At 37.6% G+C, this 25598-nt stretch overlaps 2 protein-coding genes across 2 annotated transcripts; one reads left to right on the plus strand and one right to left on the minus strand.

Moving 5' to 3' along the window:
- Positions 1-1368: 1368 nt before the first annotated feature.
- LOC143849690 (cell number regulator 8-like) lies at positions 1369-8670 on the minus strand. The gene is made up of 3 exons (XM_077358842.1): positions 8266-8670; positions 3970-4172; positions 1369-1832 (listed from the first exon to the last, which is right to left on the minus strand). Exons 1-3 carry the CDS (start codon positions 8573-8575, stop codon positions 1593-1595), a joined length of 753 nt encoding a protein of 250 aa, XP_077214957.1. The 5' UTR covers positions 8576-8670; the 3' UTR covers positions 1369-1592.
- A 2693-nt stretch (positions 8671-11363) lies between these two features.
- Positions 11364-24914, plus strand: LOC143849355 (importin subunit alpha-9). Its single transcript, XM_077358362.1, has 11 exons — positions 11364-11612; positions 11962-12181; positions 13990-14143; positions 14413-14515; positions 14790-14974; positions 16509-16588; positions 19207-19357; positions 22239-22320; positions 22411-22469; positions 22702-23007; positions 24430-24914. The coding sequence occupies exons 1-11, from the start codon at positions 11375-11377 to the stop codon at positions 24592-24594; spliced, it is 1743 nt and encodes a 580-aa protein (XP_077214477.1). The 5' UTR covers positions 11364-11374; the 3' UTR covers positions 24595-24914.
- Positions 24915-25598: the final 684 nt, after the last annotated feature.

Genomic DNA, 25598 nt, shown 5'->3' on the forward strand with positions numbered 1-25598 from the left:
TAGGCCCGGTTTGTTTTGGATTTTGAGAACCGATTGCAAGTCAAAATCGATTATTGGAAAATAAAAAATAAGGCCTTGAAAGCACGGCCAGGGAAGCAGGGCGGGAGAGACTGGGCCAATTCTTGGATGGGCCGTGACCTAATAATTGCATCAGTTGGATGATCATAACCATCCAATGAAACATGATCGATGGCTTAGATCCATTTCTTAACAAAAAATTGAATAAGTGTTCTTAACCAACCAAGAAAATGTGACTCATCCGACGGTCAAAATCATCTAATTTATGCGAATTTAAGGGTTTGATGATTCAGATCATTGAGAGGGTCCCCCCCAACGCATGGGGTTGTCTCTCTGCAAAAATGAAACCAATCCAAGTCATGAATGACCAAACTTCTATGGTGACAATCTCAATGTCCCAAAACTGAAATCTTTCATTTTAATAGCCTCGCCCATGTGTTGGATGAGAAGAAGAAGATCCCAAAGCCAAGATCATTCATTTCAAGCGTCACCCATGTCTTGAATTATCAGTTGGAAGAAGAAGATTAAGATTCTTCTGACAACCGATTGTGAGTGCCAAACCTACAATTGGTCTCAAAATTACGTTGAAATTTGAGTCCAATAATCGGTTTGGCAGTGAAAATCGGTTGCAATAATCTAAAACGAACAGAGCCGAAATCTTTCATTTCTAACCCGCCCATGTCTTGAATTAACAGGCTGCTTTGCTCCTCATTCCAACGCGCGGCTTTATCCTCCCATGGTTCGAACATCTAAAAGCATGCATTCTTCTTTATCTTTTCCCTTATCCATCTTTGTAGTGCAAAAATGTGGCCACATTTTTCTACGAGAAGAAGTCATGTATTCTTCTGATTTTATTTTTTTTTTGAAATGATTCTTCTGATTTCGTTTCTTCTACCTTTTTCAAGGATACTCTTTCTAACAAGCTTGAAGACAAATAAGCAATGATTTTCTAAGAAATCGAGGCCATGTTTGGCAGCCATGAAAGTTTTGTTTTTTCATGGAATTTGGTTTATCAAGTGGTGGGAGTGGGAAGAGAGAGTGGGAGAGAGGGAATTGAGAGGGCATGAGTGAAGAGAGCGAGAGAAGCGGCTAAAAAATCGGGAAAAGAGAAACTTTATCCAAGGATGCGGTCAAAACGCAGCCAAAGCAAATTCTAGTCGACTCGACACAACACAGTGGCGTATTCAGATGATGCAGAAAAATATATTTTTACAACTTAAGAGAGTCAAAAGGAGTTTAGATTGACTTAGTAAGGTAGAATGTGGACTCAGAAAAGGACATGGCCAAGGCTAAAAAGAGAGTCGACTCGGGAGAGTCCACGGTGAAGCAGTGGAGTTTTGAAACTATTGGTACAAGCAATAACCAATCATAACAAGAGATGCATTATAAAATCACAGTATGGCAGACAGCAGAAGTGCTTCATGTTTTCTGTACGTACATAAAAACATTAATAGATGTCATATATGAGTTTTCAAACCAATATCATATTTCCAGTCAAGGGAGTGATCCATCTGGAATCTTAACAAGTAGAGTTTACACACCAACTTAGGAGGTATGGTGGAAATGTTTGATCTTTAGGCGCCACGACCCATTGATTGTTCCACTGGAGGAATCATAACGAGGACAGAACGGCCATTAAATCCGGGATGAGGCAGCCTACGGCGCAGTTCTCTCCCTTCCTGGCACAGAGAACATGTGTGGCAGAACCAGTGAGTGGTGACATCACATGCCGATTCCACGAGCTCGCGCTGCACATCGTCCTCTACGACGGACCCACAGCATCCACATGATCTGGAGAATGCCTCGCAGCTACCCTGTGTTCATAACAACAAAAGGATCATCTGGACCATTTTGATCTACGGTTTTAACTAAATAGACTGAAAATATAGTCCACAGGAAGATAATACTTGGACTCGGGATCGGCATTGGCTACACATAAGTCCTGAGAACTGGACCAAGATTGAAGCATATGCAGATCATTTGTAGTAAAACAGAACATAAGAAAATGAGGGGACAGGAAAAGAAAAGGAAATGAGATCATTCATAGTAAAACAGTACATAAGAAAATGAGGAAAAAAGGAAAAGAAAAGAAAAAGAAATGAGCATGCTTCAATTTGACTCCCGTCCTCAGGTTCCTATTGTGGTTTTAAATTTCGACCAATATACCGAAATTTCGGTTGGATTTTGGCTGGGACCGAAATTTAAAACCGAAACCGAAATTTAAAAATTTCGGCCGAAATTATAAGATTTTCACCGAAATTTCCACCAAAATTCCGGTTTGGCTGAGGCTGAAACCGAAACTGAAATTTCAATCCTTGGCTCCTATCATTAGCAAAATATTGTCAATCACTTGTGCTTGTAGTTAGACATAGTGAACCTTCGAATGTATTATTTTACGTCCTTACTTATGATCCCTAGATCCATGTTGGAGCTCTAAAGGAACTTTCTTTGGGGACAAAGAGAAGAAGGGAATAAATTTAAGTACCCAACTGTTGGAAGCAAGTGTGCTGTCTACATAGAGCCGGCTTCTGGGTGAGAGTGTGCCGAACTGCATGTCAACATGTCTAGACACGGATTCGGGCATGGAATGATACAGCACGATTCGTCTCATAGCCGTGTCCCAATAAATGAATTACTCAGGGACGAATACGACATCTTATGTTGAATTCGTCGTTAAGCTAGAAGATAGATAAATGTATACCATTTTCGAGTTAGGGTTTTTGTTCTCTTCTCTTTGTTTATGAAAAAACCTAAACCCAGCAACCACAAACCCACCGCTTGCGCTAGCGGAGACAAGGATGACCCACTGTCCGCAGAAAACCATCGAAACCAATAGTCCTTGATGGAAAGCAGCCCCAAAAGGTAATCTGTGTTTTTTTTTTCTAGAAATCCATCGAATGAAAGAGTTTTTTCATTTTTTTTCAAGGGAGGAACCTTTCAGCAGCAGCCTCTATGATTTCCAGCGGGATTTGAGCATGAGGGTGGCCGAAAATCCATCCAGATATCGATCGGATTCCATATATATGAGCATGATCTCCAATATGGACAGTTTCTCTATTTCTCCATCACCTAAATATCAGATTTCTAAAAAACCAAAAAGATAAAGTATAAGAAAAAAAGAGGTGCAACAAGAGGATTTTCCTAGGGATCATCTATTCTTGTGCTAGTCTCACCCAAGCACTCTTAACTTCGGAGATCTTCTTTTCTGTCTGTTGTTTTAGTACCAGATGGACTACAGTAGAATTAGTTAGTCTTGGTAAAAATGTTTAAAAGGGTTGCCAGCAATTGAAATGTTGTTTGTATACGCAAGTTTCAAGTAGCCCAAACACTTAAAACCTTAAAAGAATTAATCCATTACAATTCATGAATGGAAAACCACTTACAAATTATGTATTTTCAATATCATTCAAAAAAAAATTATGTATTCTCAAATGTTCAAAATTGAACAGTTCTTATGCCTAACAGGAACATAATGCAATCTTTACAAGGACCAGAACTATATGTAGGAGCACCCAAAACATCTTATGCACAATTCAAGTGATGTCATAATGCAAGTCCATTACATGATCAAGGTGATAACAAAATTTCAAGTTAGCCATGATTAAGCTTTTGCAAACCTTTCTCGGTTTTATATCATACAATTGTTTGGGTCTATAATGTTAAAATTATTACAAAAAACAATTTGTATCACACAAACTTCAGCATTGCATTACTGAAAAGGTGAAAACAAGTTGGAGAAAATCCAAAGTCACAGAAAGCTTCTGAAAATTAAGTCATCAAGCAAGACTGAATGCATAAAAACTAATAGATACAAGAGCATTAAAAAGTCATCCTGAAATTAGCATATTCTGAATAGCATTGAAATTTTATCATAAAATTGAAGCCATGGAAATAATCAACATTATCCATCACTGAGGGAAAGTAACATAAAATCACAGAAGAAAAACTTGCCTCGAGATTGAATCTGTGGCGGATAGCTGTACGGCTAGGATATGAGAACCAGGGTGCCATGCAATTCCACCCAAAAAGGGAGTTCCCAAGCAGATAAAGAGCGGTGTAAGGCCAGCAGTGATCTGCAAAAGTCCCAGGACTTGATCCTAGCCTCTCAACATTACTACTATAGAGCATACAAGGAGCAAAGCTTCCAAGAAGACCTGATCAATGTATCACACTAGTCAGTTTAAAAATTAGACAAGAACAACAACAAAAATGAAATAGTGCTTATGAAAGCAATCAAACTGATATTATCCACATCTCAGCAACAGGAAACAACAAGTGTTAGTGGGTGAGTGAATTATAAAGCTTCCATACACAAATATCCTTCTCATGATACATAAAATATCAGGAGAAAAATGCAACACACGTTGACGTGTATGCACAGACAAACACATGCAAATGAAAGCACCCTTGTATAAACAAAGATCCACTGAAGTGTTAATCTATGAAGCATGGGTACGGGGTGCGGGTACGATACGACACGGGTAAGTGGGTATGTGATTTTCCAAAAATATCGGGTGTGGGTACGCTGAATATAATAATATATTTTAATATTTTATTATATATTTATAGAAATTAAAAAAAATAAAATTGGAGAGCAATCAAATAACAATAACATCACCAAAATGGGAAAATTCTAATATTACTCGTCATTTCATAAGTGATTAAGTTCCATATTTCATAACATGAGGCATCAATACATCATTCATTAGAAAAAAAAGTCTGTCGCAAGCGTGTTGACCAGTGCCTGATAAGATGAATAATTTTTAGAGACAAAATTATAAGATTTTTTATACTGGATTTTTGGGATTTAATAATGTTTGGACATGATAGATTTTATGAATTTTTAAAATTTGAAAAATACCACACCGTTTGGAAGTTAAGAAAGTTAAAATTTTGACCCGAACCTTTTTCTTCGAATTTTGTACTAGAACATGAGAGTTGACTTTTTTTCCTTTTAGATTTGGGTCTTGAAACTACTTTTACTAGATCCAAATGGGAGGATATTCCGTTATTTACATGTAAACCATTTAAGTAAATATCTTTACTACAATAAAATAGTAAAGACATTTACTTAAATGGTTTACATGTAAATACTAAGTACAGGAGAGGAGAGAGAAGAAGCAGGAAGGATTTACACCATATAAGAGAAGCAGGGCATGTCGGGTGCGCGTGGGTGCGGACCCTAAACGCACCCGACAACCAAAATTGGGTTTTTTTTTTCTTTTTAAATACGGGTACGTACCCAGGACGTACCCGGGGCATACTCGAATGTACCCGCACCCCATACGTGTCGGGTACGGGTATAGGAGTCCCAGGAGAGTACCCATGCTTCCTAGGTGTTAATAAATGGACATGGCAGAAAATATTCAAATGGTATAGATTGAGCTGGGCCTTCCCTAGATCAGTCAGATAATTAATTCAAAGCTGGAATCAGAAAGGACTGAGCCCTCTTGGCAAGATTCTTTTGAGGTAAGCCCTTTTTGCCATAATTTGGGTTATCTGGAAATCAATAGCTTGTTCAATGATAATAAGTGTCTAAATTCAGTTTGGTTCTGAAAATCAAGTTAATCATCATCGGCTGGTCTACCTGCAGAAAAGAGAGCTGGGATACATCTTTTTTTCTTAATTGATTAGAGGGTGGAGAATGTACTTATGATCACACAGTTCAAAACAGATCCTCCAACCCGATGGAAGCCACCAAAGGACTGTCTAAAACTGAACTTTGATGGATGTCCCATAGGGAATCCAGGTCCCGCAGCTGTTGGTGATGCCATCCGTAACAATAATGGAGACATCATGAGATTTTTTTTAAGGACCTGTAGGCAAAATAGATTCTAATGAAGCTGAGACAAGGGAATAAACAATGGAAAGGTGGAAGGGGAAGGGGATTCAGTTAATATGATCAGCTGGACAAAAGGAGGCAATCAGGGTCGATGGCACCTTGCTACTTACATTGATGAGACTAGGGACAGATGCAGAGATAGGCTAAGTATTGGCAGGAATCGTCAGCCATGATCAGAGATGATTTTGCCCCATGGATTTTATTTCTATTTGTTAAAACTTAAAAACTATTTTTTTTTTTGGAGAAGGATGTTAAAACTTAAAAACTTACGTTACTAGATCGTTATGGATTGCAATGAGACTGGTGGTGAAGCATTTCATCTTTCCTTCTCTTGATCTTCTAGCTTAAAATCATATCGTAAAATAAAACTCACTGGTATTTCTGAGCTTATCAAATTAATATTTTCAGACTTTACAATTTACAATTCTAATAATCCAATAAAAGTGCTAGAGGTACTGATCCAAAAGAACCAAAACATTGGGGCCTCAAATCACGGGATAGGTTATGTTTTACGGTGACAATTGATTGATGCATGGATGGTTGAGTGGATATTGAAATCACTATCATGGAATAATCTTTGCATAATTGCGTGTGTAGTTAAATTAGTTCCTCCATATGACCTTCTGAAGCACTCTATCTGTTTTAGTACATTTTATAATTAATCGTGTTTATTTCAAAGTTTCTCAAAGTTTCACTTTTATTTCTTTTTTCCTCTGTCAAATTTAAGCCCCCTGTGTCCATTGGGCATCTACAAGAAACCATCAAAGGGGGAAATCATCAAGGTTTAAAATTTCGGTTTCGGCGTCGGTTTTGGCAGTGGCCAAAACAGAAATTTCGGCCAAAATTCGGTAATTAAGAAAAAAATTGGTCATGTTCCAAAATTTCAGCCGAAATTTGGTAACCTAAAACTTTCGGAAAAAAAATATATATAGAGAAATTGACAACGAAGTCACGTACTTTCTATGTTAGCCCTGGCTGAAATCCGAAATTTCGGCCCAAAATTTTGAACTATGGGAACCATCACCTAGGCATTTTCAGGTATTTTAACCAGTGTTTAAAAACTCGTTGACACGACGAGGAACTCGCCCGAGTCGACAAGGATTTTTCTTGGCCGTATTGTGCGTTTTGCCCTACAGAGTCAATAAAAACATGTTTGACTCTCCCAAGTTATGATTGCGTCAACTGCATTCTTGGCCGCGTCCGCGCCGAGTCGACAAGGATTTTTCTTGGCCGCATTGCGCGTTTTGCCCTATAGAGTCAATAAAAACTCGTTTGACTCTTCCAAGTTATGATTGCACGTCACAATCACGTTTTTAAACACTGATTTTAACTACCTTATATTTTCTAATTCCGTGGCTTATTTATGGGAGTTTGGTAGATTTGGATCCAGACATGATACAAGGCCTGGGAGAATGCTATTGTGGTACAAAATCTTTGACACCTCCGAGTCTCCAACACAACTTTGAGCACACTTTTCAACAAATAATCTTTCATCTTTTCGGCTTTTACCATTTAAAAAAAAAACAAAAAACTTTGAGCACACTTGTACCTATGTTCTAAATGCCTTTGACTTTAACCCCAATAGGGCTGGTATACAAGATAATGGTGAAGATGATAGCCTTCGATTCGGAGATGTGATGGGATTTCTAATAGCAACAAGCCAATGTAGCTTTACCAAGGTGAGTTAAACTCATGACGAGGTTGTAGCTGCAAGTCGATAACCAATGCATAAAAGAGGTTGTGGATGGAAGAGCTGGTTATAAAAGTGATTTCTAAAAACCTAAGACACAATGAAATAGTCAATACTCGTGGTACAAGAACAAATCAAGAAAATGAATGTGCTAGTACATCTCTATGTTACATCATTTACCCCCATAAACGGGGATCAATAATGGATTTTCAGAATTAATTGGGGATTACAGTAGGCTGAGCCACTCTATCTCCTGGAACCACTCAAACTGCTCCCTGGATTGCAGTTTTAGGTGGAAAGCTGAGAGGAGCTGAGGTCGGACGGGTTGAACCAATAATCACTAATCTCACATGTATAAATGACACAATAGTATTAACATAACCAATGAGGAGTAGGCAGAAATCTTGCACTTCCTTCTTTTTCCCAATGTAATTTCTATCAAATTCATAGTGCAAATAAAACCCTACTTTGGGGATCAATGCAGATCCAAGTTCAATTTTGGAAAACAGAGTTCCTCCAATCATGGTATAAATAACAGTGAGAAATTTTGCAAATTCATGAACAGATCGATCAATCTAAGCCCTTATTAAAATTATAACAGAAAAACCTATAAATCCATAAACAGATCTAACGAGAATAAGTAAAATTGATCCATTTTGGGAAAAAAACAAAGGAAAAATGAATAGAATAGGGATTGTGATAAAAAAAAACATACAGACTTCAAGATCGCTGCTGCAGAATTCATCATTTCGACCTAGGCAGGCGAAAATGCTGGAATTCCATTGAGATCTGGCAATTGGTTCCCCAATCACGCTTCCTTGACCTAATGGCAATCCATCTGCTGTCCATCCGAGCTCTTGTTCCTCCTTCTTAACCTTCATTTTGGTGGTTTCATTTTCACCTTGTTGGGGAATTTTGGGGGTTCCACCGTGTTGGGGCTTGGTTTTGGTAGAATCCCCATCTAAATTTCCATTTTCTTGTTCCTCCTTGGCTAGAAGAGGGCTCGCTTCCTCTTGATTCGCCATCAACCAAAATCAACCCTACCAAACAGGATTTTCGATTACTCTCTCTCTCTCTCTCTCTCTCTCTCTCTCTATATATATATATATATATATGTAGATGCAGCACCTTGCTATCTTTGACTTCTTCGCCGGGAGTAGATACATAATGTAAAAGAGTTAAAGAGCAGTCGTAAATACAAAAGAGGGGTGTCCCAGGTAAAATGGAGGGCAAATATATCACTTCCCTAAGCTTTGTGATAAGAGATAAGATTGTCATTGGTCCAGATCTCAGGGTGTGAAGGCGTGTATGTGCAATTGTTGGTTGTCTATCATGACTGATGATCCTTGCCCTTGATCGATAAGGCATCATCCCATCCGTCGAATGTGTAGATATGTCTTGGATACAATGCAATTGAGTGCTATAACTGTTGTGACCAAGCTGAGCGTTGCACTAGTATCGGTTCATCCACTCTCTCTAAGTATGGGGTTTTGTATATGTTGTACCCCTACAAAAAATGTTGCGGTTGTTGTTCCAATAGTCATAACTAGTATGACTTACCCTTCATCAGGGCTATACGACCTACCTCCTCACCTGTCGGATAATTGAGAACGGGGCAGGTAGCACTCTCTCTCTCTCTCTCTCTCTCTCTCTCTCTCTCTCTCTCTCTCTCTGCAACTAGTTTTATGCATAGGAATGGATCATTTGGTGGGGCCCACTTATTTCGATGATCTACTCCATTCAACTAGTGGTTCTCTCTGTAGATAGATCATGGCCTAAAAAACTTCTTGAGAAAAATGATCATAGCCCTCTGATCTACTTGGTGTAAGAATGGATGGTTCAAAAAACGTTATACATTTACCCCTGCAACATGTGGTCACTGGGATGTTAGAAATAAAACACCCCTCTTAGTTTAGACTGCACATTGGAACAATATAAATTAGTTTGAGGGTAGACCAACGCAGGGAAAGTAGATTCCTCAAAACTGATTTACCCCGTCATGGGTTACTCTTTCGTGCTTACCTTCATCGGAACAGAATGATCGTCATGCCATGAAGGTTTTTGTTATTGGTGAAGCCTGATCTCAGTCTAATCTAGGGTGTAGAATCCCTTTTGTATTATAGGTTTAACAAAAACCTAAAAAAGGGTCCTCTATGAATTGGCCTCCCACTATAACCCCTAAACATGTGGGAAACAAGTCATTTCTCGATAAACTTCAAATTAGCTTGTTTCATGACTGGCTAAAGAATTTTTTTTTATTTTGCCACTGGCCAACTGTCATTGCAATCCGCCACTAGCCTTCTAAAGTACCAACTATACACCATCGAATCATCTCAATTTTTATTCCACCCGACTTCATCAGCATTGCCAATGCATTTGTGTAGCTGCCAACCAGCTAACCCACATGTTCAACCGTGGAAAGAGACCTTATGTTTGCACACGCAACTCAATTTCCAACTAGTAATTGATTTTTTTTAAAGATATTCCAACTAGTCATCGATATAGTATGGACACTATTCATTTTATCTCCAGCCAGGTGAGACAATTCACCACACTTTTCTCCTTCATCAAAACCATACATTTGAGTGTGATTTTTCATGGCTCCAAATGCAGCTGAATATCTGCAATGGTGCAACCTTTGGTGTCCAATGACATTATATTCTCCTGTATTTTGGGACATACATTGCGCTACATAAAGTATGAACCATTCCATCGAACATCTTGATATTCATCATTCCAATTCACGTGAAACCGAAAGTACACTGAATCGGAAAAATATAGAATTTCAACGGAAATTCACTGAAATTTGAACCAAAATTTAGAATTTTCCGCCGAAATTGCCAAAATTTTCTTTGAATTTTTTATACATTTCGGTGGAAATAAAATAAAAAAATGATTTTTTGTCGTGGTCTTACCTGATTCTGGCTGAATTTTCCACCGAAACTGACATTTAAATCATTGTAAAAGAGTCATAATAAATACAATAGACGCCTAGAGGGGGCTCTCCCAAGTAAAAAAGAGGGCGGATTTTTTTATTTTATTTGCTCTGTAATTTGGCGTTAGGCAGACCCCCACCAACTATATTAAATAAAACAGAATTACAATCTTGGATAAGCCATGCCGGAAAAATCTTCCAATACTATGCTTAAAAGCTCATCAGGAGCCAAACAAAGAGGGATTGGGTCCCCTTTAAAGATACAATTTGGTTTAGATAGGAAGTCAGCAGCTCTGTTGCCCTCTCACTAAATGTGAGTTAGAGTCTAATGGTAGAGAGAATTGAGGATGGTTCTGAGTTTTTCAAGGGATGGGAGTTTCCTCCATGGACAATGCCACAGGCGATGAATAACCATGACTGCAAGGAGAGAGTCAGATTCGATCCATAGATTCTTAACTTGAAGTTGGCTGGCAAGATTGACTCCATGAAGAATAGCTTCAATTTCTAATTCCTGAATTGGGAGAGGCTCATAGTTGACAGAGAAGATAGAGAATGGTCCCCAGGTGGTCCCGGAGAAGGCCACCAACCGAGGCAGAGCCACAAGTAAGGGAGGCATGAGAATTCAACTTAACTTCAGATTCAGAGGGGGTATATCATACCCATCATATAATACTTTAATAAAAAAAAGGGAAGCACGTTTAATTAACTAATTATGATTCTTTTGGATGAGCACAATAAAACCCCCAAACACAGGTGCCATGTATTATGCTGGGAAATGATATATTCGCCCCTTTTTTTTATCAATTGGACAGCCCCATCTAGACTAAAAGAGTTGTCATAAATACACCACAGAGGGCTGCCAGAGTAAAAACTAAATAAAAAATAGTGAATGTGTCACTCTCCTTCATATTTTTTTCCTAGGGCATCCCCGGAGGATTCAAGTAATAGCCCGTTCGGATTTCCTCTAGACAGTCTGGAAGCCAAATCTGCCCCCAACTCCCTTCTTAAGAAAAATCCAATCCAATCCAATCCAATCAAAGCTTTTAGAAACTTTGTGCACTTTAAAGATCGAACAATGGCAGACGAAGGGTTAGCTTCTCACAGAAGAGATCCTGTCAAGTCTCCAGGCATGTTCTTTCCTCTCCTCCACCTCTCATTTCAGTATTCTGTTTTCCATCCTTCTTTTCTTCTTCCATTGATATTTGATAGACTCAAAGACAATAACTCAAGAAACGAACAGGGCTTATTTTAAGTCTAATAATAGGTTTTGGGCTTATAATCGGTTGTCACAATCTGAAACGAACAGGGCCTTAGCTGGAGCAAGATGTATCATACAAAAAACAATAAGTTTACATCTAAAAATTACTTTCTCCAGTCTAATTTACTTGTAATTGTTTTAGCTGTTTATGTTTGTACCTCATGTATGTATCCAAACACAGTTTTTTAGTGGATATAACCTGTTATACTTGGGTTCAGTTGGTAACATTGCAGCCCAACGGAGGAGACAAAATGCGGTTACAGTGGGGAAAGAAAGACGAGAAGCTTTAGTACGTACGAAGCGCCTCTGCAGAGATGGACTTGCTAATGATAGTGAGGTTTCTTTAGAGCGAGATATGATAATTGACGAAGAACAAGTGGCTTTGGATGCCCAGACTTCCAGCGCTGTTGAGGAATTAAAATCTGCTGTTCTGTACCAGTAACTATTTTTTTCTCTCTTGATTCACCACAGGATTTTTTATTTTTTATTTTAAGATTGTTAGATATCTTTGTAAGGCTCAATTTTGCTGTATGATATGAATGGTTAGATTCGTAAATTTCGCTAGTTTGTTTCGGATACCATTGCATATTAAGTAGCATTCTTGGTTTTTTTTTTTTTGAAATGGCAGCGTTCTTGGTATTTTGTAACAGTCATTCTCCAAATACCATGTTTGAGAAGCAAACCATTCTCCTTGGTGCTGTCATGATTTTTTTTTTAATATGGGACAAATGTAAGTGCTGACAAGGGTCTTTTATTTTTCTTTTTTGAATCTAAAAAACAAATTGAAGACCTCATTTCAATTTTAATTCACCAAAAGGATGATGATTCATTGCTAACCACTAAACTACGAGTAAGAGTAATGCATTCATGTCCAATCTACTGTGACCTTGTCTGAATATTTTTAATTACAGTAAGCTGATTCCACAAATAGAAAACGTTTAGCTTACTTGCTGTTGGGGGTTTTCATATACAGGATAAGCCCCGTACGAACCCACAACCTTTCCCCAGTGGTATTTTCGCCATACTAGAAAATAGCCTGCCTTAGATACTCATCACTGGCGCTAGGGTTAAGTCGTCCCACAAATATAGTTGTGTTGCTTGAATCATCTTCAGACTCAGAGCCTTAAGCAGCAGAGGCTTCATTAGATGCAAAGCCACCTTGCGAAGAGTAAAATTGTTGAGATGACTTCCTGGGGGTTGTAACACCCATGGAATGGGCCTACTGGTAAAAGGTTCTTGCAATATGGTATCAGTGACGTCATGAGACAGATCACCTACAAATATGGACCGATCAGAGCCAACATCCGAACGCTATCACCCTTGCTAAATTGTTGTGCAGATGGCTTCTATTTTGGCAGTTATATGACACCATGATGGACTAGTGTGTCGTGCACACACACGTGGGTGTAGAGGTTTTCGCTAAAGGCTATTTCAGTAATTTTCTCAATGTAGTGGCATTGATATATAAGCCACATATTATGTTACGTGTGGAGGTTTTCTTGGCTGAGAAGAAAGTTAGTTTTGTAAACCTAAACCGAAATAGTGAAACTCTTCTTCCGTGGACATAGGCACACTACCCAACCACATAAATCTTGTCTTATTGCGTTGTGTGATTGTGCTTCTCTCATTTTTGAGTTTTTACGTTTGCTACAAGCCTTCAAATCGTGTTTATCCTATTTGAGAAGGCTTTTATTGGGTTTCTACATAAATGATGCCCAATTCAGCCGAAAGGGTTGACCTATGTTAAGCATTGCAATTCCATTGTGGTTCTGCAGGACTTTTTCTGCTGCTGTGTACATAAGAAATTCCACAAATCTGACTGACCACTCTGCTTATTGGAATCAATATTTAGAAAGTATTAATGTCCTTGATTGTTCCTGTTCAAGATGATCGGTATCGTGTACTTATTAAAAAAAAAAAACATTTATTATAAGTTCTAAATCAACTTTATTCATATGTCCAGAATATCAAAGAAAAATAAAGGACTTTCATAGTTTATTTATCTTTCTGAGAGTAATCTGCTCAAAGTCCCCTTAGTGGTCATTGGGTCTAGAAGAGATGAATGGATCAGTTGCTTGACTTCTAACTTTCACTCACAATTTGTTTAACAATATATTACATTTTGTACATAAATGCTTAGCTTTTTATTAATTTCCCCTTTTGTAAGTAGTGGCCGTTATTATTTTCCCATGAAAATGTTGGCTCATCCTGAATTTAGTTTACATCATCATTTTGTGAAATTTTAGGGGAAAAGGTGCTACACAAAAGAAGGTAGAGGCACTTCGTGATTTGAGGCGCTTACTGTCGAAGTCTGAGATACCTCCTGTTGGAGCAGCCCTCCAAGCTGGAGCAATTCCTGTTCTTGTGCAGTGCCTTTCGTTTGGATCATCAGATGAACAGGTCCCCAAGATTCTCACTTATGTTGTTGCATTACCTGGTTTTAACATTCATTACTCAGAATTCCTCATACATGCCCGTAAATTGGAAGCTCACCACTAATATGGTTTCCAATTAATTAAAAAAATTGATATTTGGTCAAATATGAACTTAGAGATTGCATTTTATCTAGTTGTGAATGTATGCATTTGTATGGATGAATGTTTGTTTCAAGTTAGGGTCACAATGGTGAGCCTTAAAGAGAAATAACGTTACTCCTTTACTCGTTGCAGTTGCTAGAGGCAGCCTGGTGTCTTACAAACATAGCGGCAGGAGAACCAGAACAAACAAAGGCCTTATTGCCTGCATTGCCTCTGCTTATAGCTCATCTTGGAGGTTGGTTCTGTTTCTTATATGTGATATCTGAAGAACTTATCATAGAATGATCCTAATTTTACCTTTTGAGCTCAGTAACATGGGCATTAAAGCAAAGTGGACAGCCTTATATGTGATTTTTTCTAAAATGGACAGCCTTATATGGACAGCCTCATATGTGATTTTCTTTACCATTCCTTTTTTTCCTCTTTCAGTTAGGTCAATGATTTCTGAATTTGCCTGTATACATTTTGGTTAATGTTTGATTTCCTATTATCTTTCACATTGTGAATAGAGAAGAGCTCCATGCCTGTTGCTGAGCAGTGTGCTTGGGCGTTGGGAAATGTTGCTGGTGAGGGTGAGGAGCTGAGAAGTATTTTATTGGTACAAGGAGCCTTGCCACCTCTTGCACGAATGATGTTGTCAAATAAGGGTTCGACAGCAAGAACAGCTGCTTGGTCTTTGTCAAACCTAATCAAGGTTTGGAATTTTTGCAACAAGGAGTGACTTCATCTACTTACGTTTGTTATTTTTTAACCACATTCATATCAACTACTAATTGGCTATGCCTTCCACCCTGCAAAAATTAGTTGGATTCATTAATTTTGAAGTAATTCCATTTTACAGGTTTTGGATTGTCACTTGCTGTAGGTACTCTGGTCAAGTGAATAAGCATGTTCTGGGCTGGCATTTTCTGCAATTCGTTGAGCTGCATCTATATTTGTCACGAATTCTTGATTTATTTCATGTTATTAAAAGATAATTCTCAAAAGATATGTAACATACTTTCTTTGGGATAGATTGATGCCAATTTTTTGTCATGCCACTTCAATCTCAAGGAAGTAAAAAAGTCCTAAATCTTTGGTCTATACAGGATTTGGTAGGTATCTCTTGATTCCATCTACACTTTTAATTATTCATAGTAACTATGATGTCATCAATGTATACTGCTAGAATCACATTATTATTCTCACCGTACAAATACAGGGTGTAGATCAATGGGTTCAAAGAATAGATCTTGGATTTGGAAGGATTGAGGGAGGTAGATCTTGGGTTGACGGATAGATCTAGGGTTGAGAATAATAGATCTCGGATTCCAAAGGGTAGATCTAAGGTTTAAATGGGTAGATATAGAATTTTGAAATGCAAATCCCAATGATAGTGGTGGCATTTTCAGATCTTAAACTTCCTCATTTAAGGAGTAATCAACTTCAGATCTTTGGTTTCCTCAAAAGAAACATAAGAAAAAGAAAGGTTTCAGATCTCAGGTTTCTTCAAAGAAGAAAGCATGAGATAAGGAAAAAAATTGATCCCCAATCAAGGTATAGAGCAAAACAAAACTCAAATCTTAGATCTCTTCTTGTAACCTGGTTCTGATATTATGCCAACGTTGTAAGTCTTAACTCATAGAAGTAGGGAATGAGTTGTACCAAGAAAGGAAGAAGAAGAGAGGAAAGGAGAGGAGAAGATGTGGTCAAGTTACTCCCACCCCCACGATCCCACGTATCTATATTACTTCACCTAAACTTATTACAAGAATACCATTTGGGCCATCCAAGAGAAGAGAAGTGCGTTATACTCTCATCACGTGTTTCTCTACCCTTGTGCCACAACTCTGGTAAATGCAGTCAATCTACCTGAAACCCTGTGGTCAAATTTGGTGAATTGCTAATTTTGTAGTTCCAGTTATATATTTCAGTTCTTGGAGCATCTTGATGAAGAGAACTTTTGTTGTTTTCTAATATTATTGCAGTTTCATCTTACTTGAGCCCATACGTGTCATCTTTTTTGGGATTAAACTTGTAACTGGCTCTGTACCTCGATTAGAGATCTTGTATCTTATTTAAACAACTGTACTTTAGAATTCCATATAGTATTATGTTTCTTAGCTAATATATTTTATTGAATGTGTCCATCAAGGTATGATAGTTCTGCTTGAAGTTCTATTTTAGAAGGGTTTTGCGATGTAATTTGGTTTTGTTATTGCTTCCGAACATTATAATATTTTCTGTAGGGACCCGATCCTAAAGGTGCAACAGAACTCATACGCATTGATGGAGTACTAGATGTGATTGTTCGACACTTGAGAAAAGGGTAAGTGTGTGCGTAATTCACCACTGCGTAATTATTTGGTATTGATTTTCCATTGTTTAGGTTAAGAAGAAATACATTGAATTAATTTAAAATAGTGGAAAGTTACCAGAATGTTTTTTTTTTATATCCACAACTTTTGGTTACCAAACAAAAATGCTGCTACTGAATGGAAATCATTCAAATCCTTCAATATATGACTTGCACGCATGGTACTGTACTTTTTGAGTACTTATCTTTGTTATTTGGTGATAACTTGTTACGATTATTTTCACATTGGGTCCTTTTAAAGTGGCTTTATCAAATGTTGTTCCATAGTGATGTATCATGCATATACATCTTCGTGTGAACTGTTTGCCACAGCCAATGCTAATGTATCGGTTTGTGAATTCACACACACACACACACACACAGAGGCAGATAGGCAGAACCTTGTTTCTAAAAGTTTTCTCTCATGATCTCCTAACTAGGCACATAATCACACATAGATTGTCACAATAAGACCATGATCTGATAGAGTGGAAGAAGATCGACACAGTGAGGGGGTGGTGTACTTGCACCTCTTAGGTATTCACAGCATTGCATCCTTAGATCTCATGGCAGATGAAGATGGACATCTGAGAATGGAGTGATGTAACATTGGAGCTCAGTGGAAGGAGCGAGAATTCTAGGGTTTTGATTTTTGCTATTTCTGTACCAGAAGTGTAGCCTATGTGGAAAACTCCATGTAGGTCCTAATTTCAATCTGAGTATGCGATTAGAGGGCTTAAGCTCTATATAATCTAACTATTATTAGAATTTAGGAATAACCACAACTATACCACTAAATTCTCTACACATCCAAATTATGGAAATACCCCAAATAATTATAGATTTTCCATTAATGAATAAAGTAACACAAGTATTTATGAGAATGTCATTATCGCTTTGTTACTTAAAATATTATGTTTCTTCCCATTAAATGTTTAATCAGATAACATAAAAAGAGCACGAGGTTCACCTGCAAGACCGACTCCTAGAATGGTAACAAGAATAGGGATCAAAATTGTAGTTGTAGGCATCGTTTCAAATTTCGGTTTCGGAATGCATTTCAGTCCTCACCGAAATCGGCCGAAATTTTGAAAATTTGGTCGAAATTTGATGAAATCGTTAAATATAACATATTATCTTATCCGAAATTTCATTAATTTTGGCCGAAATTTCGGAAAAAAATATTAAATAAGTTAAGAAATCGAGATTTTTGGTCTTCACCTATTTACACCATGTAGGATAATTCCTCATCGACTTAGGTCGTTTGCCTCATATCAGAAATCCCATCCTGGCACATAATTTAACTGTACGTTCATCCCCTCGCATTTTATGAATTGTGTGTGAAAGATGATATATATATATATATATATATATATATGAGGAAAGTGTCTCTAGTCTCTCCCCTAGATAAGCTTATCTACTCCTCTCTTTAAAAAAACACGGTGGGCCCACGCTGTTTGGAGGATCCAAAGCATTCATTTGATAGGTCCTAACATAGATAGGGTGTGCCCAAAAAATCAGCACCAAAGGGTCATCCTAGAACTTCGTTTTGTGGTGCCTTGTGGTACCCAGAATGGACACATATAAACGTCCACGTTTATATGCGTCCATTTTGGACATGGTGTGCCCAACAAAATGAAGTTCTAGGATGACCCTTTGGTGCTGATTTTTTGGGCACACCCTATCTATGTTAGGACCTATCAAATGAATGCTTTGGATCATCCAAACAGCGTGGGCCCACTGTGTTTTTTTAAAGGGAGGAGTAGATAAGCTTATCTAGGGGAGAGACTAGAGACACTTTCCTCTATATATATATATATATATATATATAGATTATTTATACATATTTATATGAATTATATGTGAAATCTGTTCGTTTTAATAACATTGGCTACCATTTTCAAAAAAAGAAAAAGAAAAAAAGAGCTATATGTGAAATGTGGTCTGTACTGATACTGAATTATCAGACATACGTGATAGTGCAAGTCACTAGGTGTTCGATGTTGTTAAACCACTGTGGATGGTTGTCTTACTCATGTGATGGTTTCTACGTGTTTATTTGTGCTTATTTTAGCATTTCCTGAAGTTTCATCTTAAAATTCTATCATTTACATATCTTTCCATACGTTTCCTTGATTTTACAGTATTTCCTCCCAAATTTCCACTCCTGTTTCCGTGACGACCGAAAGTGATACCGAAATATAAAACCATGGCCATAGGTTCATACTATTCATTTTTTAGAAGATTTTTTGTTTGTTTGAACAAATATCAACGGCAACACAGTTACAATTCCATAAAAATACCAACCCTTGAAGGAATTTGTGGTAAGGTAGAGAGAAATTAGTTATTTCCCTCAGGATGATCTATGCATTAGATTTTTTTTGGAAGTATTATCTATGTATTAGATTTAGCTGATTGAAATTCTCTCTTTTGACTTGCAAAAGGAACATTACTTAGAATGCAAAAGGGACATTACATAGAATGCTGAATATCTATCACTTCTTTGTCGTGTTCTTTGCTGATAATAGAAATGACATTGTTCTGTATTTTACAATTCTAGATTTTATATGATTTATTGGAGTCAAATTCAGGGATGAGGAGTTGGCCACTGAAGTAGCATGGGTCGTTGTGTATCTTTCAGCTCTTTCAAACACTGCCACTGGAATACTGGTAAAAAGTGATATTGTTCAACTACTTGTGGGAAGGCTAGCAGCATCTGACAGTTTACAATTGCTCATCCCGGTAACAGTCGTACTTACGTAAATGGATTTTTTGTTGATTTTGACCTTGAGTCAATTGCTCATCCCGGTAACAGCCATACTTACATAAATAGAATTATTTTTCGTTGATTTTGATCTTGAGTCATGCAATCGCCACCCCCGTGGAGATTTTCACATTTGTTTGATGAAATTGATGATCTATTTTCGGGTTCATCTTTGTTTCTTAATCATGTGCGGCGATCTGCTAAAGGGTAGGCGGATGCTCTGGCTAGGGGTGGGGTTGAGCGGTCGGAGATGGTGTGGTCCATCTCGGGCCCCCTCTTTTTTTTATTAATATTATCTGTTTGCCATCTCAAAACAAAATGGCACACTTATTCTATAAATCTTTTGTCCAAACTCCAAACTCTGGATGATGAGTGATGGTCTGCATGTAGGCCATTAAGATATTTACATGCTATGTTTTGTCAAATAATCATTTCATAATTTCCATGTTGTAAACAAAAATCTTACAAAAAAAAAATTTCCATGTTGTATCTGAACCTTAAAAGTTAAAACACAATTTTCGATGTAAAAAAAACACCACATTTACAGTGGGCCACATATTGTGCTACTGAAAACCGGTAAGCCACCATGTCTTTGAATGTCGTTCTTTAGAAAATGAAGCTTTTGAGGGTTGTGTAAAACATGTAGATGTGCTGGCTGATGTGCGTCAGTGTGACCAGTTGACTGATATATGAACAAAAACATGGGTCAATATCATATCTGACCCCAGAAAATCCTATAAATACTATTTACCAATATTTAAAATTATGGTTCATCACAAAGCGTAGAGTGTTCGTCTTTTCTAGTTTCCTTATTTTCATTGACTGACCAAACCAAAATTAGACTTGATATGAAATCCATGGAACTAGTAGTTTTCTCCAACATTTGTTTGATGGGAGCTATAGAAAACTCCCATGTGCCTTAAAATTCCCAAAAGAAAAACATTAAGACCCATGTGCCTATTGTTTTCAAGACATGAAACCCAACTCCTTAGATTACCACATTCTACCTATTGAATTCTTTTTCATTTAATGCAGGGCTGGAAACACACTAAGAGATGGGCGCATTTATCTTTCTGGTGTGTCCGGCCGAAATACTACCATCCAACTCCCACTCAAAACTGTTACTGATACTAAACTAAATGAAATTTTGTCTGACAAGAAGTAGTTTGATTAGTAGTAGTGTTAATGATGTGAGTTTCTACTTTTTACTATAGGCTGGAAATGGAATATGTAAGCTGGATTAGCAGTAGTTTGATTAGTAATAGTGTTAATGATGTGAGTTACTATTTATTAGTATAGGCTGGCATAGCAGTAGTAGTGTTAATTAGCAGATATTTAAAAGGGTCCTAATCCAAACAATTTCACTCCAAGTTATCGCCTTTTAAGTATGACTCGGTATTAGTTTTGGTACTGAATTTTACTTTAGTGTTAGTTTATTCTATTTGCAAATAATGGACAAACCAATGATGTCACTAAAGGCGGTGGCAGATTTCCAACTGTTAGTAGCCATGGCCCAGTCAAGATATAAATAAGCAGGTGCTTGAAGCATAGTTCTAAAACTCCTCCGCGTTGTCATAGACTCCCCCGAGTCGACTCCCTTTTCCCTTGGCCGCATTCCACGTTTTGCAGCCACATTCCGCGTTTTGCCCTACAGAGTCAATAAATACCCCTTTGACTCTCTCAAGTTATGACCGTGTCAACCGAGTACTCGACCGCGCCGACTAGGATTTTATTTGATCGCGTTTTGACCCACATCTGCGTTTTGAAACACTGTGATGTAGATAATAGGCCATAAGTGGCATATTTGCCCATTAGGATTTCTAGGCATTTATTTTTCATGTTATTTAGTTTTTAGGCTTTTATTTTCCATGTTATTTAGAATTAGGAAGTTTAGTCTTTTAAGAATTCTTATTTTAGTAGGTTTCTATCTTTTAGGTTATTAATTGCATATATATAGGCCTCATTGTATTAGGAATTTTAACTTTGATGATTAATTGAATTGATTGAGAGCTTCTCCCCCAGATTTCTATTCTTGCCTCTCTTCTTCTCTTCTCCTCCTCTTCTTCTTCTTCTTCTTCTACTTCTCCCTAATCTCGTCTCTTCTTCTCTACTTATTCTTCTTCTCTCCTATTCTTCTTCTATTCTTCTCTTCTCTTCTCCTCTTCTATCCCCTTTCTTCTATTTCTCTTCCCTATCCTACATCACATTGTCTTAAAATGACGAGAACGAAGAAGAGAGTTGCCCCACAAATGATGTTTGATGAGTGTACTGAACTCTGCAATGTATAACACATGGATCTGGCTTGCAACAAGGATTGTACAAAACCGATTATAAGCATGAAGTGCTTGTGCAATGGCAAGTTGTGTGATAGTTACACCAACTGTCCAACAAGACAATTAGATATAGTGACATAAGGGAGTACATGTTCAAGGAGCAGATAGCTGCACACAAATGTCTGATGGTGTGTCAAACTATGTTCACATCTATGATATTTGCCTCGATAGGGAGATCTGGAATAAATACATTTTATTTTCATTGCAATAAGCTTTATTATTTTCAAATATCTACATCAATATGTTTCATTGTCAATATAGTAGTCTAAATGTATATAATTAACTTTATTATTTTCGAATATCTATATCAATATGTTACATTATCAATACATTAGTTCACGTGCGCTGAACCCTTTGAGACTGCTGGTCCATCTCGGATCCTCACACATCCTGGTATCTAAGTAAAGTATGTCTTGAAATATTTCAGATTGTTGTTCAGAACGTATCACAAATGGCTAAAATTGGTTTTTTATGGTAGGAGCATTTGACTATTCCCGGGTAATGAACGATTGTCCCACTCATGCAGGTGCTGCGAAGTTTAGGCAATCTTGTCGCTGGGGACAGTTACACAACTTATTCTGTTCTTCTTGTGGGACATGATATTACTGGTAAGCAGATCACATCTTGTTCTTGTTAGGATGTGAAAGTCTCTTCTGCACTTTATCTTCATTGAAAATCTTATATTTTGAAATTTCCAGACAGTGTCATATCAGCTCTGGTAAAATGTTTGAAAAGTGACCACCGAGTCCTGAAAAAGGTATTCCAATTCTTAGTCAATCTTATATTGTAAATTAGATTAAAAGCTAAGTTGGGCCTACATTGACTCAACCAAGTTGACCTAGTTTTGGCACTACCAAACTGAATGAAAAACTTCAGCAACTCAGTCGAGTCATTGCTCTTCAGGTTAATACCGACAACTACACATTTCTAAACATTTAGGCAAATCCAAGTAACATATTTCTTATTGTAGCCTTTTGCAAGTGATGTAGGAGGCAGCTTGGGTTCTATCTAACATAGCAGCTGGTTCCATTGCACACAAGCAGTTGATCTTTTCTAGTGAGGCCATTCCTATGTTAATGCGTCTTCTTTCAACTGCACCATTTGATATAAAAAAGGAAGTAGCATATGCTGTGGGGAATCTGTGTGTTGCTCCAACAGAAGGTTCCAGACAGCCCAACATAATTCTGGAACATTTGATCTCACTTGTTGGCAGAGGATGCCTTCCTGGATTTATAAATTTGGTTAGATCTCCTGATATTGAGGCTGCAAGACTAGGACTTCAGTTTTTGGAACTGGTAAGAAAAAATAATACGGTTATGATCTTGTGATTCTCTACCTCTTCTTAGAATATTTTCCCTCAGTTTTTAAGGTGGTTATCATCTCATGTGGTGCATTCTCGTGTTTTTAAGGACCTCTCTTGTTACTGGCTGACTTGGTTATTTCACTGCATTCTTTTCCTTAAAGTGTCACATCTTATTCTTTGGATTAATGGGAAGCATTGGTCATCTTTTTTTGTCTGTGATAAATAAATGTTGCTCTTTTTTTATATTGTTTATTTGTGTGCATCTGCGTGCTGTGTTCTCACTAAGATCTATTTGTACATCCCATGTTCAACCAAGTCCCATGGATCACAGTAAATCTGCTATACATGCTCCTTTTATAGTCCCAAACTGAATTTTCATCAGAACTTGACCTCATCCAAGTACTAATGTATCTCGTGCATCGTTTTCTTCAATATTGCCCCCCTTATGTAATAGAAAGAGGGTGTCTTATATCTTGACCCGACAACATTTACCGCATCAAACATTGGTTTCCAATATGGATAATTGACATCATTGAAAGCTATGCTGCAATCATTTCATTATGACATCTGCCACATGATGAGTTTCAGTGGCTAAGTTATCTTTCAACTGATTCCAGTTCTTTTCTATGTAGAAAGGCGGGACTAGAATTTTATTGGTTGATTACAGCCATTTCATTATGACATCTGTCACTGTAGAATAAACTGTTTTGAATTTGGGGAGTTGTATATTGGAACTTACAGAAGCTTTCTTTTTGTCAATTTATTTCTAGATCCTGCCTGTGTCTATTCATGTATTTCTTTAGTCCTACTAGTCCTGCATGTCTTTCAGTTGGTTGAACTGTGTTATCCGTAGTGATGAAGTTTTGAGCACATTGAAACTGTACCAAAGTTTTAACTCCCCCAAAACCATCAATAGCCAATGTGAGTGGTGTTTAGTAAACTGGGGAGTGCCCTTATAAAAGGAGTGCTGATATCATTTGCCTATGTATACATGGGAGCTGGAAATAAGAATGTCAAAAAGGCGAAACTCGGTGTTGAAACACTTAATCTTTCCACTTGATATGATAGCCTACTTGTCTAAATTGTTATTCTGCCATTGTTAACAAATCTAATATAATTCTTCAGCTTTCTCTTATTCTCATTACCAAAAAGTTGCAAACTCCTCTTGATGCATAGCAGTACATGGTTGCAAGCAACACACAGTAACAAAGTAATAATGACAATTTTAGAAAAAAAAAAAGTAGCTTTATATATGTTGGTATCTCCATTACGAGGATCTGATCTTATACCAAGTTCAGTCAGTAACTCAGTATATTATTTGTACATTTGAAATATACTTATATTTTTCTGAACATGGAATTTGTGCATGCTACATAACTGTAAATTTTGGTAACATAGAACCAATTGTGTGCAGGTTATGAGGGGGCTGCCCAACGGAGAGGGCCCGAAGCTTGTGGAGAGGGAGGACGGAATCGATGCTATGGAAAGGTTTCAATTCCACGAGAACGAAGACCTGAGAAACATGGCAAATGGGTTAGTAGATAAATACTTTGGCGAGGACTACGGGCTTGATGAATAGTAAGTGAACTTACAATGGAGATGTTAATGTCTGTACACTTGAAATGTTCAATATGACACAGAGGGAAGCCGAGTGTTTGAGAAAAAAAAGAACCCTGATGAAATGAAGTGTGAAATTATAATCTTCATGCACCTTGTGTTTGGAGTCTGGTCATGCATACCAGTTGCCTTCGCAAGAGAGATGAGGTCGGTGGGCCTGCCAGATAGCTAATTGCTCGGATTCTGGGCAGTGGTCGGGCCGGCATCATCTCTCCTGCAGAGCGAACCTCTTATGCTTTGTTGTTTTGCTGTTTGAAGGCAATAGTGAAGGTTTTATAGGTCCGTCGGCCTTGTTCTTTTAAATTTGAGTACAATAATTGGATTTGGACTGACAATAGGTTGGCATAATCTTAAACGAACAGGGACTTAATGTGAAAAAGTGTGTTAAAGTATAAAAGTTAAATAACACCTTTCTCCAACAGCTTAAGCTTTTGGAGAAGTTGGTAAGTTAGCAAAGTGAAACCCAAGCTGGAGGGCTCTTTTTGTGGTGGCAATGAAATAGGCGATTTTTATTTTTTTTTGAAAGATGACTTTTATTGATAAGGTTAGGCATTACAACAAGGGGGACAAGATGTACCAAGAGAATGTAAATACATACAAGCCTTAATTCGTAATCCATCAGGATCAATTGGTATTCCCCTGAGCTCCCTGTGCTGGATGAATGATTAAAACAGGCTCTTGTTTAAGGATGGGATCAATGTTAAAATCTGTAGATCTATCGATGTCATTTTGCCCAATTCATGGCTGTTGCGTCAGCTAACTTTTACCATCATTTTACAAGGACTCTTGATTTTAGCATTTTAATCCTGTTTTACTTTTTTCATGAAAAGACAAACAGGAGGGATGAAAATGCCGGAAAAGGCAGTGGAACAATCGTTTCCCTGATAGCATCTCCCTTGTGTGTACTGTGTACGCATAATAGGGGACTGATATTTTCACCCTCTTTTCTGCATGTCCACCCCTCGT

The sequence above is a fragment of the Tasmannia lanceolata genome, unplaced genomic scaffold (assembly GCF_043159265.1).
Source record: "Tasmannia lanceolata isolate RefF3 unplaced genomic scaffold, GAP_Taslan_0.1 ptg000018l, whole genome shotgun sequence".
NCBI classification, from domain to species: Eukaryota; Viridiplantae; Streptophyta; class Magnoliopsida; order Canellales; family Winteraceae; genus Tasmannia; species Tasmannia lanceolata.

What these genes read in the sequence shown, in the direction of transcription:
- LOC143849690 (XM_077358842.1), bottom strand. Translation starts at nt 8,575, where the DNA reads ATGGCGAATCAAGAGGAAGCGAGCCCTCTTCTAGCCAAGGAGGAACAA. An exon ending in CAGCAGCGATCTTGAAGTCT is followed by an intron (nt 4,173 to 8,265) that starts GTATGTTTTTTT and finishes TACATTGATCAG; the next exon opens with GTCTTCTTGGAAGCTTTGCT. An exon ending in GCCACAGATTCAATCTCGAG is followed by an intron (nt 1,833 to 3,969) that starts GCAAGTTTTTCT and finishes TTATGAACACAG; the next exon opens with GGTAGCTGCGAGGCATTCTC.
- LOC143849355 (XM_077358362.1), top strand. Translation starts at nt 11,375, where the DNA reads ATGTGTCACTCTCCTTCATATTTTTTTCCTAGGGCATCCCCGGAGGAT. An exon ending in GTTCGACACTTGAGAAAAGG is followed by an intron (nt 16,589 to 19,206) that starts GTAAGTGTGTGC and finishes AGTCAAATTCAG; the next exon opens with GGATGAGGAGTTGGCCACTG. An exon ending in TGTGGGACATGATATTACTG is followed by an intron (nt 22,321 to 22,410) that starts GTAAGCAGATCA and finishes TGAAATTTCCAG; the next exon opens with ACAGTGTCATATCAGCTCTG.